The following is a 14,212-nucleotide window of genomic DNA, read 5'->3' as shown; positions in this document are numbered from 1 at the left end:
GGACATACAAGCTTTTTATAAAAAAAAACCTTTGTAGCCCCTTTTCTCGGCAACCGAGGGTCGCCCACGCAAACAATAACATTTTCGGGAAGGGGAAAGTTTCCCCTACCGCCGGGTGATATTGGTGGTTTGTGTGGGTGTCATATGGGTAGCAAGAAAAGAGCATAAGAAGGTTTGTTTACAAAAAGCTTGTATGTCCTTTTGAAAAGTTGTTCTTGATTTGTTCTTATTGTTAATTACCGACTTAATTATTGTTATAGAGATTGAAAAACAAGCTACATTTTAGCTGGAACTCCTATGTTTCCAAAGGAGATTTAAAACATACACGCCCTTATTTCCGTTTTCAAACAAGGATTTTTTTTACAAAAAAAAAATGTTGCTCAAAAACTCGAATAGAGGCGATCAACCGGCAACACTTACTAGACTAGTGCTGTTTGGTTGACGAAATTTGAAAACAAACCCCTTTATTATTAGAATCGATGTTAACCTGAGTTGTTGCACACACACGGTGATTTGATGCCACTACTCTTGGGTTAATCGTTATGTGCGTGACGAAGTAGCTCCCAAAAACCGGTGCAAAAAAGGAAAAAAAAAATCACGCGCAACAGATTAATAAAAGATCCGGTCAAACTTACGTCAACGCAACGCAAACGGAAATCACGGTTTGTGAACGATTTTTAATTATATGAGGCGATTCAAATATGAAATCCACAAGTTTTTCGATTGAACGGAGATCCAAATTGTACCGTTGTACCAACAAGCAATACGAAACTAATACCCCGTTCACATTACAGCGTATATCACGTGATATACGCTGTCTTTCAATGAACACTCATACATCTAGTTTTCACTGGAAATCCTATGTAGGAGTACTCATTGCAAGACAGCTTATATTACGTGATATAGGCTGTAATGTGAACGGGGTATAACCAACAATAAATACGAAACTAACGATTTTAAATTGGCTCACTACTTGACTAGCCTATTGGTCCCAAGCAAACGATTAACGTATCCCATTCTAGTCGAAATTCTAGTACTACGCAATGTTTGTTTTGATTCGCTATGAAAGTTTGACAGATAAAATGAGGGGTTATTGGTTTTTCCTATGTTTCGAGGGGTGAATCGATTAGCTTGGGAACGAAGAGAGTACAAGAGCTGAGCCAAAAAGTTGAGCACATTATTTCGGGACCTTCTAGTCTTAGAATTACCTCTATGGTATAACGATTTTAAATTAGCTCACTACTTGACTAGCCTATTGGGCTGGAGGCGAACCAGCCCAAGGCTGAAAGCCTCCCTAATAAAGTTAAATTAATTAATTAGCCTATTGGTCCCAAGCAAATCGATTAACGTACCCCATTCTAATATAAATTCCAGTACTACACTATGTTTGTTTTGATTCGCTTGAGACCGAAGATAGTACCAGAGTTGAGCTCGTTTCTTCGGGACCTACTAGTCTTAGAGTTACCTCTATGGTAGTACCAACCGGTGGAAACTAACGATTTTTAATTGGCTCACTACTTGACTACCCTATTGGGCCCTTTACAGCTATAAGCGTACCCCATTCTAGTCGAAATTCTAGTACTACACTATGTTTGTTTTGATTCGCTATGAAAGTTTGACAGATAAAATGAGGGGTTAGTGGATTTTCCTATGTTTTGAGGGATGCATCGAATATGCTTGGAACCGAAGATAGTACCAGAGCTGAGCCAAAAAGTTGAGCACGTTTCTTCCGGACCTTCTGGTCTTAGAGTTACCTCTATGCTATAACCATAGAGGTAACTCTAAGACCAGAAGGTCCTGAAGAAACGTGCTCAACTTTTTGGCTAATCTCCTGGTACTCTCTTCGCTCCCAAGCTAATCGATGCACCCCTCGAAACATAGGAAAATCAACAAACCCCTCATTTTATCTGTCAAACTTTCATAACGAATCAAAACAAACATAGTGTAGTACTAGAATTTCGACTAGAATGGGGTACGTTAATCGATTTGCTTGGGACCAATGCTAGCCAAGTAGTAAAGGCCGGCGCACAATGCATACATCTTCGAGTTTTTTGACAGATAATGCATGGGCTAACTGTCAAAAAACCTGAAAACGTATCCATTGTGCGCCGGTCTTAAGCCAATTTAAAATTGTTAGCTTCCACCGGTTGCTATAGCCCAACTGTTTTGATTGGGAATTTGATAGTTTGGAATGTTTACTAAAACGTATTTCAAAGGAAAAAGGTGAGATAAGAATATCGTACACTTCCCTAATCCCCCAGCTGCATATCAGAACCATATGGTAGGCACTGAGAAAATTGCAGTCGAACTTACGAAATGCAATTCGCATTGCTCTATTCGAAATCAAGTCAATTGAACGCCGACTATTAGATCGGGGTGTGTTGAATCAACACACTTAGGCTGTGAACCATTTGCCGAGTTAAATTTAACTCGTGGTTAAAAATGACATTTCGAAAGTTATTTCTTATGTTCGAAAATCCCGTGCTGTCGATCGACCGGTTTTCGAGCCACGGTCGTCAAAATTTAACTTCTTGTCTGTCAGAAATAACCATGCTCGGATAGCAGGGTTAATCGATAACTTTCCATCTGTCAAATTTTAACCAAGAGTTAAAAAAAAATCACCAAATGGTTCAGAGCCTTAAACCATGTTTTTGGCCCTTCAGAGTACGATACAAGCAAAAATAAAGGAATCGCTTAATCTATCGAGTTTTAAAATAATTTTGAGCTGTAGAATATCGAGTTGTGGATGGTGTGTCGAGAGAAATCGACGTTTAAGGTAACGTCTTTGTTTAAATTTGACACATAGGCCATGTTAATAATAAATAGAGCCATCATGGGAGCAAAATAAAGATTATTGGTTTTCGGGATCAACATAATTGAATACACACAAAAAAAAAATGAATTAGTCACATTTCTGATGCTCGTGTTGTCGTCTTGTCAATGTAACTTATTTGTAACCTTTTTGTCTTTATCCAGCATCTCGAAGACTTTCAGCTTTAGTAATAAAGGGCACGGACTGTACTTGGTAACACCCACCGAAATACAGAAGTTCACGGTCTGCCAGGAGTTCTGGTAAGTTTTAATCAAAATTGATTGTACATTTCGTTAAAAGTAAAACGCCCATTTTGCTGAAATTTTAATACATTTCATAGTCGAACTATTTAGACCATTCGTTTTTATTATCTTAACATTTGAATCAACACCAATGATTTTTTGCGCTTGAAGTCCGAGATGTGCAGCGAGCATTTCTCACTTCATTTTTACAACGCAAAAACAAATACAGTTTATTACTAGAATTGAAATCTTATTGTTTTACGTATCTGTAACAAGCTTAAACTCTATTCTATCTACTGCTTCAATAAGAACTAAGTTTCGTCAACTGTGTGCAAAGTTATTAGCAAATGAACAGTTCGTAACCAAAACTGTGTAAGCCAAGCATGTCGTAGAGGCGTTTTTTTTTTGTATAGTTCTGTTTTGAACGATATTGATAGTAGATAGAGACAATCGCCATTAATTCATTTTATTGTTTATTACATTTCTCATCATAGCAATCAATATAATGAAATGCTTGGAGAGTTGTACGTAGCACATGAAATGCCAGAAGCGCCAAAGGAAAGCTTTTTCAAAGGGCTGTTTGGAGGTGGAATGAGGAATCTGGATCGTGAGGAACTATGTAAGTATTCTGCAGCTCATAAACTGTTATCATTCAATTAGCAATTTAGGATAAGTGATAATTATTTGTTCGATAATCACGACTAAATCATTATGCCGTTTTGATTTTCGAAAAAATTCTATTTGCATGGGCACATTGTCAAGCAAAATATTGTTATCTATAATTCAAGGCCGATTATTTGACAAACAATTTAACACTACATTTTGTTGTTTTTTTATAAGTTGGAGAATCAAGCGGAAAGGCGAACAAATCGATTGCAAAGCATATACCTGGTCCAAACGCTAACATACAGGACCTGAACACGCGAGCAACGTCGGCATCGTCTGAAGTAAGCAGAGCTCATCAACTGATGCTAGAACGTGGTGACAAATTAAGTCAGCTTGAAGACAGAACTGAACGTATGGCTGGTGAAGCGCAACAGTTTGCCGGTTCGGCGCATTTATTGATGAACAAATACAAAGACAAAAAGTGGTATCAGCTGTAATTAGTGTAAAGTCTACTGCAAACAAAGTCTTAAAGGTCTTTTCAGTCCTATACATGGGTCAGTATAGCTTTAGTGCAAATTGTTTCAATGTTATTTACTGTTATGTTATTGATCGAGAAATGAATAAACAATAATAAATTGTAAAAAATCTTCCATGGCAATTTTTAGATATTGCCGCGAATATACTATAATTCACTATTTTGCTATTGGAAAGCTGTAATAGATCTTATTTGTAAGTTTTTGCATAACGGTGAAACTCCAATATTATAGAATGATCATGCTGCTGCTATTATTACTAAACTGTTAAAAAAGATCTTTTTTGGATACACAAAAAAGTTTAAAGAATAGATCCAAATAAGTGTGACATTATTACAATGACAGACGATGTAAATAATCCATTTTGATAATAAGTACTTGTAAATATGTTACATACATTAGGAATAAAAAATTAAGCATTTGAAAATTTTTATAAAACGCGATTCCGATCTTCTGCACATATCACATAATCCCCAACCAGACTAAAACAGTATGTATATTAACTACCCGAGCAAAGCTGAAGATCAAATTGAAATCAAAATTTGCTGTTATGATATAACTTATTTTGAATACTCCAGTTGATCTCATTTTGGTTGACTTAACGGTTAACACAGCAAAAATGAGAGCAAAATGTTACACTGTTGAATCAAACGGAAAAGTAATCCTGCTATCAATGAAATCAATTTGATTATTGATTTTGCATTCATGTTTAACTGAATACTTGCCTGGCGTAAATGGTTAGTATCCATGCTTCTCACGTTGAAAGACTTGAGCTCAAATCTCACCCCGAGCAAAACACGAATGACCTCAAATGTGTTATACAAAACAAATAAACAATAATCGTTATAAAGAGCTTTGAGTGTGTTGGTTTATTTCCTTTAAATTCCGTTATAATCACCCCTATTCTGTATTTCGTTTCGAACGAAATTCTCATACAAAAAAAAAATATTTTTTTGTATGAGAATTTCGTTCGAAACGAAATACAGAATAGGGGTGAATATCTTATCTTTTGACAGATACACGTATTTCGTCTACTACTTGCAGACTTCGTCAGTGCCAAGTACTCAACACCACTTGAGTACTTGGCACTAATGAAGTCTGCAAGTATAGTAGACGAAATACGCGTATCTGTCAAAATATAAGCAATTATAACGGAATTTAAAGGAAATAAACCAACACACTCAAAGCTCTTCATAAAAGGATTCCGTTAAATTAAAAAAATAATAATCGTTAGTTCAACAACATGAACTTAAATAAAATTTTAAACAATACGTTAACAGCAGAACTTCAAGTTAAGTTGTTTAAGGTTTTTCCTTGTAGAGTCCATTTTTCCATAACACCTCGCAATATGTGAAATTGCGAAGTGTAATACGAAAAAGGACGCTACAGGGAATCACCTTAAGTTATTTAAAAAGTCTTGACTGCATAATGAAAGCACAATATGATATCAGACTTCTGTCGCGGCAATTGAAATCAAAATTAGTTTTCATTATGATAGGAACTGCAAACTTTAATATCGATTTGCTTTCATTTTGTTAACCGACTTTGCTCGGGTATTGTACCAACTGTTTGTTTTTTTCACTTCGTTTTTAACGTTAGCCTTTCAAATGTCCTACAAAAAAAAATTAAATATGATTTCTGAGCGAGCCTTCCTGATGTAATTTGATTTTTGCTTCTGCTTGTTCATTTTTCCATACACGCAAAGAAATAGATTTTAAAATTTAGATTCAATAAAAATTTGGATGACTCCTATTTCTTATACTGTCGGTGTGCTGATAAAAATCATTTCTTCTACACTCAACGCTCTACACTCAAAGCAAAGCTGGCTATTTGCTACACATATTTGGATTAGATTCCAATGGCCCAAATGTTCATGACACGTGTCCTATCTGCTTCTCCTTCCCAGGGTATAAATAATAATACAAATAGCGTAGATGGACATCCGCTGGTGCACTTGCCGCCACCCTGTATAATGGGGTTGTTTCTCAAATTGAAAGCAAGACAAAGGAATTATGGAGTACATACGACCTATTCAAAATGCACTCCTGCATTAGGCATTGGCTATGCTTTACACTAAGAGTTGCTTGCTATTTGCTTGCGAAAAAAGGGAAAATGACATCGGAAATTAAAAACACAGTCGGAGACAAACTTCCTCTACGTATAATATATTTTTAAAGAACGATGCGATGAAGTTTTTTTTCTATCTATGAAGTTATGTTTTATATCACAACAGATGCTAAAACGACGGTTATGTCATCAGGTTTTCCGCCTAAAATAACAAAGAAAAATAATGAGTTAGATAATTTATTGTGCTTATGATCCATTGAACTTGTACCCATCGTGTTTATGTTATTGCGTCGCGCATTGATAGAAAATGGCGACATAAATTCACTATCGAAGGATAACGATCGAGCGATCAATGCAATTGAATTTGCACACATTTGCAGCTTTACAGGATCTTCTTCGCCTTCAACCTGAAATAATGAATACACAGACAAACATTTCAAAAGTTTGTTAAACAATATTTGTATATCCAATCTTTATGCAATACCTCACTCAATGTATCCACCAATAGCTTCATAGGAACGTTGTCGAACACTCCATCTGTTGCAACCAATATGATATCCCCTTTTTCCACCGGGAAGTTCATTGTGTCCGCAGACTCTGGTCTGTCACTCAATACGTTATCTAAACCTGGAGGTGGCAGCGAAAGCTGAAACGGCGTATTGAAATAGTGTTGTTGCTCTTCACTACGATGTACAATTTGACCACCGCGAACCACTATGAAACCACTGTCTCCTATATTGGCTGTATATAATGTGCTGTTTTCGTGATTTAGGATTAGAACACACGCCGTGCTGCTACCTAAACAAAAATATACAAAAAAATATAGGGAAAAATTGAACATTTAAACTTGTATGGAGAACTCGAACTATTTTGGTACAACGTCACACGTAAAATTACATTACGTGATGTGACGTGATTCGTGAAGCGATCTAACGCCAACTTTTTGCAGCATACTTTTGTCACTAAAGCTCTTCAAATTCTTAATATTATTCTTCGATTCGAGATTTCAGATAATCAAGGATTATCACAATTAATTTTCTCCTAGGGATCAGGGTGGGCAGTGAATTTTCATTTTGAAATTCCTGGTTTTTTTTTCGTTTTCCCGGTTTGAATCTTAAAAATTCCCGGTGTTAATAATTCAACAAAAAAACTAAATTGTACCTACGCATTTTTAAAAACGTGGCCAACTGTAAATTTTCGGAGGTTATTTGTGGGAAAAATAAAAGCAAAATTACAGAAAGTGTTAGTTAGCTGAAAGTGTTAGTTAACTGAAAGTATAAATTCAACTCTCACTCCGTTACTAACATAAATATTAACCTTTCAGTACTCGCGCTGATGCACAGAGTTAAAAACGAAAAAATATGTAAAACCTGCTGACGTTGCACCTCGCTGAACGTGAAACTAAACATGGTTCATTAAATTTAATATTGACGTCCAATAGACCAATAATTGAAGAATATTACTGAAAGGTTATGGAGTTTCCAAGGCAGTGGCGTTTTCTTAGACTCAATCTACTTGTGCACCAACTCTCAAAACTTAAACAATTATCGAAATATTGCTTGCAATGAATAGATATCGAGTAAACTAGAAGATTAAGTGTATTTTTCTACCGATTCGAGTATGAATATGGCATTAAATCTGATTTTGAAAGTTGTTGCATAGGTAAAAAGTGAGGTTACGGGACACCACTGCTCAAAGGATAAAAAAATGATTTAAGAAGCCGGGGCTTTGAAATTTGTGTAGAGTTTGAAACTAGAACTTTTCTACAAAATATGTGATTAATAACAATCTTCGTGATGCAAGATTTGTAGAAAAAATAATTAAAATGTGAGATTTTCAAAAAATTTCAAACTAACAGATTTGAAAAAAAAATTATAGTTATGAGTGTTGTTGAATCGTAATTGTCAAGGCTCTAAGACTAGGAAGCATTTTAAGGGTTGTAGCAAATTACGGAACAACCTATAGAATCTTGCAGACAAACCATAGTAAAATTTAAAAGTATTCAAAGTGTTGATTTCAAACGAACATTGAGGAGGATTCCCACATTATTTTCGAATGAGATTTCAAAAGAAATAAAATTCCTACGTAATTCTGAAGAAATTTGTATGAGAATCGCGAGGAAAATGACAGATGAATTTTATGAAGAATTCCACGAGAATTCAACAAGAAACAGAGTTCTAAGAGTGTTGCATGCGAAAGATTCATCACAGAGCTCCAACAAAGTTGATAGCAAAAAAAAAAATTGTTGATAATTAGAAATAAATTCTTTAAAATACGCCAAGGGGTTTCTAAATTTCGAGAGATTTTTGCTGTTTTGAATAGAGTTAAAAGAAAATTTTGAAAAGAATTTCAAAGTCTCCGAATAGGTTCAAGTGAATTCTAAGAAAACATCCAATCAAATTCTTAGAAGCGGTATCAAGGAAATAAAAAAAAAATCAACTATAATTATTACGCGAAGTGTTTTCTGATTAATTTCAGAAGAATTCCATGATAATTCATAGCAGAATTCCAAGAATTCATATCATGAGAATTTTAAATAACGAAAAATTAAAACCCCGGAAAAGAATAGTTCAGTTTATGTTTTAACAAATATTTGTTTCCAAAGTGCAGTATCTTCAATATATTCTTTTAACCCTCCGTTACTCGCGTTACTTTGTACAACACACATGAGTTTTCCATTGTCATTTTGTTGCCGAGTTACCAATCCATCTGAAAACAACGAGCATTCCTTAAAAAACTTGTTTTGATCTAAACAACCTAAACTTTGATTGCAGTAAACACATAAAAAATGCGGAATAGAGAAAATGTAAATGGAAACCACGTAAACTGTGACCATACTACGGGGGATTTGACTTAATTGATTACAACATGGAATATATCGAGGTCCTAACCAGATAGAAAGTTACTGTCTCCGACAAAGTTGTTCAGGAGATCATAGCCTTGTCACTGGTGGACAGTAGTTTAGAATTTTCTCACTAGTAGCGCTAGTATACATGTGAAATTCTCGCATGTGATATATCTCGAGATCCTGACCAGATAGAAAGTTACTGTCTTTTACAAAGTTTTTCAGAAGGTCGAAGCCTATTGCTTGGTGCTTAATAGTTCAGAATTTGCTCACTACGCGACGCTAGTATACACGTGAAATTCTCATATAAAATATCTCGAGTTACCAAGAAAAGTACTGTCTTTGGCATAGTTTTTCAGGAGGTCAAGGCCTTTTCGCAGGTGGACAGTAGTTCAGAGTTTTCTCACTTCTCGGCGCTACTATCCATGTGAAATTCTGGTATATAAAATATCTCTAGATCCTGACCAGATAGAAAGTAAATGTATCCGGCATAATTTTTCAGGAAGTCAAGATCTTTTTGTTGGGTGACAATAGTTCAGAATGTTTTCACTATGCGGCGCTAGCATATATGTGCCTTTCTCGCATATTCAGCTCGAGATCTTGATCAGCTAGGAAGTTGCTGTCTTCGGCAAAGTTGTTTAGGGGGTCAAGACTTTTTGGCTGATAGACAGTAGTTAAGAATTTTCTCCCCACGTGGCAAATTTTTCGCTGAGATCCAGCAAAATAAAATACCGAGCTGCTCGGTGGTGCCCATCTCGGCAAAAAATCTAAGTGTGTAGGTACATCCAAAGTCATAAAGAAAAGGCCTGATAATATGAAATCATCATCTTTTTCATTATACCGTTATTCCTACGCTGCTAGAAGTGTGACGTCGAATATAAGGTTACATACACCTTATCGTAAATCTAAACGAGAAGAATCTACTCAGTTCGTCTAAAATGTGTAATGTAATGTATAATGTATAAAATATATACACACGAGTTAGCCAGTCGAGCCATAGGACTACCTCAGTCGTGAGATTGTTTTACTCAGTTGTCTGGAGAAATTTCCAAAAGCGTAGTAGCGCTGAATAACCAACACTCCCGAAAAATACACCCCCAAAATACATGCAAATGTGTTTTGTTCGAAGCTCTCTCATTTTACAACCATATTTTGATCTCCTTAGGTTATTTGAATGGTATGAATGGTATAGCATAAGGGTTCTATAACTACTTTTAATTTCAAATATTTTTTTCAACTCAATTCTGAGAAAATCAATCATGATTCTTCAGAGAAAATTTTGAAAAATAGCGTAGCTTTGGGGATAAATTTTGGTATACAAAATTTGAAAATTATTTTAAGCAATTTGCCTCTTCGTATTTCCATTGAAAATCTTTCAAATTTTCTAAAAAGAACGATAATTGGACATAAAATGAGAAAGATATGAACATAACACATTTCCATGTTTTTTGGGGGTGTCCTTAAACGTATAATCGGGAGTGTACGGTTTTATAAATGTCTCCATTCAACTGAGCAAAAGTGCCTCACTCTCTGAGCTAGTCTCGTTGTCTGTGCACACGTTAATACAGGGATTTTTTTTTGTTATAGACCCCTCGATAAGTCATTTTTAATTTAGCCTAAAATGAAAGGGATATTATTTTTTTAACATAATGTTTTCCATCTGAGATACGTGTTACAACTAATTTATCAGAGGTATACAAGTGGAACGACTCACCCCAATTTATGTATCCACAAATCTGCATGAAAATCTTCACCAGTAAAAGTAATCCAGAATATATTTGTCTTATCCAAATTATATTTTTATTTTATGATATTTGATATGCGAGAATTGCTCACCAAGTTTTGAGAAATTTCTGAACTACTTTTCATCAGCCAAAAGATCTTTATCTCCTTAACAGCTTTGCCAAAAACAGTAAATTTCTAGCTGTTCAGGATATCGAGATATTATGTATGCGAAGATTTCACGTGTATAATAGCGCCACGTAGTGAGAAAATTCTGTACTGTCGACCAACGAAACAGTTTTGATCTCCTGTACAAGTTTGCCGATGACAGTTTAGCAGGTCTCGAAATATATCTAATGCGAGAATTGCACGTGTATACAAGCGCAATGATGTGTAAAAATGAATTTCTGTCACCAGCCAAAAGGCCTCCCGTTGGTCCCCGGTTCATGAGTTGATGGGTCGATAGGTAGGGTCCAGGTGTGGGAGCTGCCTTCCTGGCACGTCGGTAGCATTGGTGCTCAGCACGGAAAACAAGATCGACGGAAAAAACAAACCAGCCAAAAGGCCTTGGCCCCCTGAACAACTTTGCCCAAGACAGTAACATTCTATTTGGTCAGGATCTCGTGATATTTTATGTGTGAAAATTTCACGTGTATACTAGCACCGCTTAGGAAATTCTCAATTATTGTACACCAAGCAATAGGCTTTGACCTCCGGAACAACTTTGTCGAAGACAGTAACTTTCTATCTGGTCAGGATCTCGAAAAACAAAACACATTCGAGAATTTCACGAGCATACTAGCGCTACGTAGTGAGAAAATTTTGAACTACTTTTCACTAGCGAAAAAGTTATGACCTCTTGAACAACTTTGTCGACGACAGTAACTTTCTATCTGATCAGAATCTCGAGATATTTTACATGCGATAATTCCATGTGTATACTAACGCCACGTAGTGTGAAAATTCTGAACTATTGTGCACCAAGCAATAGGCATTGACCTAATGAACATATTTTGTAAAACGGTCTACACTGATTGACGACAAATAAATGAAATGAAAATGAAATGAACAACTTTTTCGAAGACAGTAATTTTCTACCTGTTCATGATTTCGAGCTATAGCATACGCGAGAATTGTACACGTTTACTAGCGCCACGTGGTGAGAAAATTCTGGGCTACTGTCCACCAGGCAAAAAGTCTTGATCCCCTGAACAAGTTTGCACAAAACAGTAACTTTCTATCTTTTCAGGATCTCAAGCTATTGCAAATGCGAGAATTGCATGTGCATACTAGCACCGCGTAGTGAGAAAATTCTGAACAACTGTCCACCAACGCAAAAATCTTGACTTGCTGATGTCAGGATGTATCACATGCGAGAACTTAACATGTATACGAGCGCTACCTAGTGAGAAGATTCTGAACTACTGATCCAGCTAAAAGTTTATGATCTCCTGAACAGCTTTGCCGAAGACAGTAACTTTCTATCTGGTCAGGATTTTGAGGTATTAAATATGAGAATTTCACGTGTACACTAACGCCACGTAGTAAGACAATTCTGAACTACTGTTCACCAGCCAAAAAGTATTGACCTCCTGAGAAAGTTTACCGAAGACAGTAACTTTCTACTTGCTCAGGATCTCGAGCTATTGTATATGCGAAAATTGCACGTATATACTAGCGCCACGTAGTGATAATTTTCTAAACTACTCTCCACCAGCAAAAAGGTTATAATCTCTAGAACAACTTTGCCGAAGACAGTAATTTTCTATCTGATCAGGATCTGAGATTTTCCATGTTGTAACCAATTAAGTCAAATCCCTTGTAGTACGGACACCTTTTACGCGGTTTCCATTCACATTTTCTCTATTATCCGCATTTTTTGGAAGTTAACTGTGATAAAAGTTTAGCTTGTTTAGTGAAAAACAAGTTTTTTAAGGTTTTAATACCCGTTGGTTTCATATCGATTGGTTGCTCGGCTGCAAAATGACAATGGAAAACTCACAATGTTGTACAAAGTACAACGCGCGAGTACTCGTGTTACAAAACTTGACGCGAGTAACGGAGGGTTAAGGCCCATGCACTTTACGCCTGAAATTGAAACAGCAAAAATCAAGTAGTAGTAGGGTAGAGCGCTACTTCGTCGTAATCGCCCATTTCCGTTCTATCGATCAGAAAAGATCAATAATATCAATTATTTCACCGTGCACAAATCAAAAATATGTTTGTTCCGATGCGTTAGTTCATTAGCTACAACATAAACCCGGTTAGAGCGCATTGTATGAATATTTACGCTCATTGTTTTCAAAACAAAAGAAGCACTCCCTGCGAATCCCGTTTTTCTACGTTTATCCGTAGGACGAAGAAAATCTAATGGCGTTTCAATGCGTTAGGACGGAATTGAAACTCGTAGAACGAATTTAGAATCAAGAAGCAGTGTTAGATTTTAATCAATATCTCAACAATTGGTGACTCTTTATCAAATCCAACGGTACGTATGGAAAGGTGAATAAATTTAGAAGTCATTTTTGACAGAAATATTCCATTTTTTGTTTAAACTCGTTCAGAAGAGTGAGGTGAAGCGCGGAGTGTGCTTAGTAGGACGGAAATTAGATCAAAAACCCTATTGCTGAGTGATCAAATTCTAAAAACAATAATGGTGGTAAGCTCCAACTGATATTATCCTCGGATTAAATCCCGATCAAGAATGTCCGGCTGCTTTGATGTCGACATCAGAGTGAATCAACGCGGCTTTAAGCAAATATTTTGCAGATCATCCAAACAGGGACGGTATTAAAAGTTAATCCGAGTTGGAGCTTACCACCATAAGACGGGAAACTGAAGAAAATTATGCAACAAATAGAGCAAGACGTTTATTTGGTAGAGAATCACTCTGTTTTTATGGTTTATTGTTGAATGTTTTTGTTTTAATTATTTCGGTCGTCGTAAAACACCAGTAAAACAATTGATTTGGCTTCCAATTCATCAGTTCATTGTTCCTTTTAAAAACATTGCCTTTTAAAAACTTTGAATACCGATTGAACCATTGATTTTTATATCGAAATTCCAAAAATAGTAAATTTATCTCCATGAGCCCTTTCCGATTGCACCAGTTTTAGGGTAAACCAACAACCACATTTTTTCATAAATATAAATCCGTAAATTGATGCATGAAGATTTTGTAGGTTTTGTGATTAGGTACAACTTTTGTAAATAACTCAAACCGGTACCTCTTATGCATGATGAACAACCCACCATTGTTTTTCAGTGAATGTAAATTATATTCACTGTAAAGCAATAACAAGTTCTGCCCACTCTAGTTCGTCATGCTTAATAGATACAGATTTGAGCCATTCATAAACGTTGTAGCAAATATCAAAACCTACAA

At 35.9% G+C, this 14,212-nt stretch overlaps 2 protein-coding genes across 10 annotated transcripts in view; one reads left to right on the top strand and one right to left on the bottom strand.

The window, feature by feature from the left end:
* Tomosyn (syntaxin-binding protein tomosyn) overlaps positions 1–4,631 on the top strand; it is a 235,908-nt gene extending 231,277 nt beyond the window's left edge. For all 8 annotated transcript variants that reach the window (XM_065232266.1, XM_065232267.1, XM_065232272.1 and 5 more), the window contains 3 exons: positions 2,977–3,072; positions 3,549–3,673; positions 3,895–4,631. In XM_065232266.1, the coding sequence (XP_065088338.1) occupies positions 2,977–3,072; positions 3,549–3,673; positions 3,895–4,157 (484 nt within the window). In that variant the 3' untranslated portion in view covers positions 4,158–4,631. The remainder of the gene's footprint in view (positions 1–2,976; positions 3,073–3,548; positions 3,674–3,894) is intronic.
* A 1,711-nt stretch (positions 4,632–6,342) lies between these two features.
* Positions 6,343–14,212, bottom strand: part of LOC135709855 (protein phosphatase PTC7 homolog) — a 56,461-nt gene continuing 48,591 nt past the window's right edge. For both annotated transcript variants that reach the window (XM_065232278.1, XM_065232277.1), the window contains exons 4-6: positions 6,745–7,058; positions 6,529–6,667; positions 6,343–6,462 (exon numbers count right to left, since the gene is read on the bottom strand). In XM_065232278.1, the coding sequence (XP_065088350.1) occupies positions 6,413–6,462; positions 6,529–6,667; positions 6,745–7,058 (503 nt within the window). In that variant the 3' untranslated portion in view covers positions 6,343–6,412. The remainder of the gene's footprint in view (positions 6,463–6,528; positions 6,668–6,744; positions 7,059–14,212) is intronic.

Source organism: Ochlerotatus camptorhynchus, unplaced genomic scaffold (assembly GCF_037179485.1).
Source record: "Ochlerotatus camptorhynchus isolate MF236.1 unplaced genomic scaffold, CSIRO-AGI_Acam_v1.1 ptg000366l, whole genome shotgun sequence".
Lineage (NCBI taxonomy): Eukaryota > Metazoa > Arthropoda > Insecta > Diptera > Culicidae > Ochlerotatus > Ochlerotatus camptorhynchus.
The sequence above is the reverse complement of the archived record's forward strand: the minus strand, read 5'-3'. Positions and strand labels throughout refer to the sequence as shown.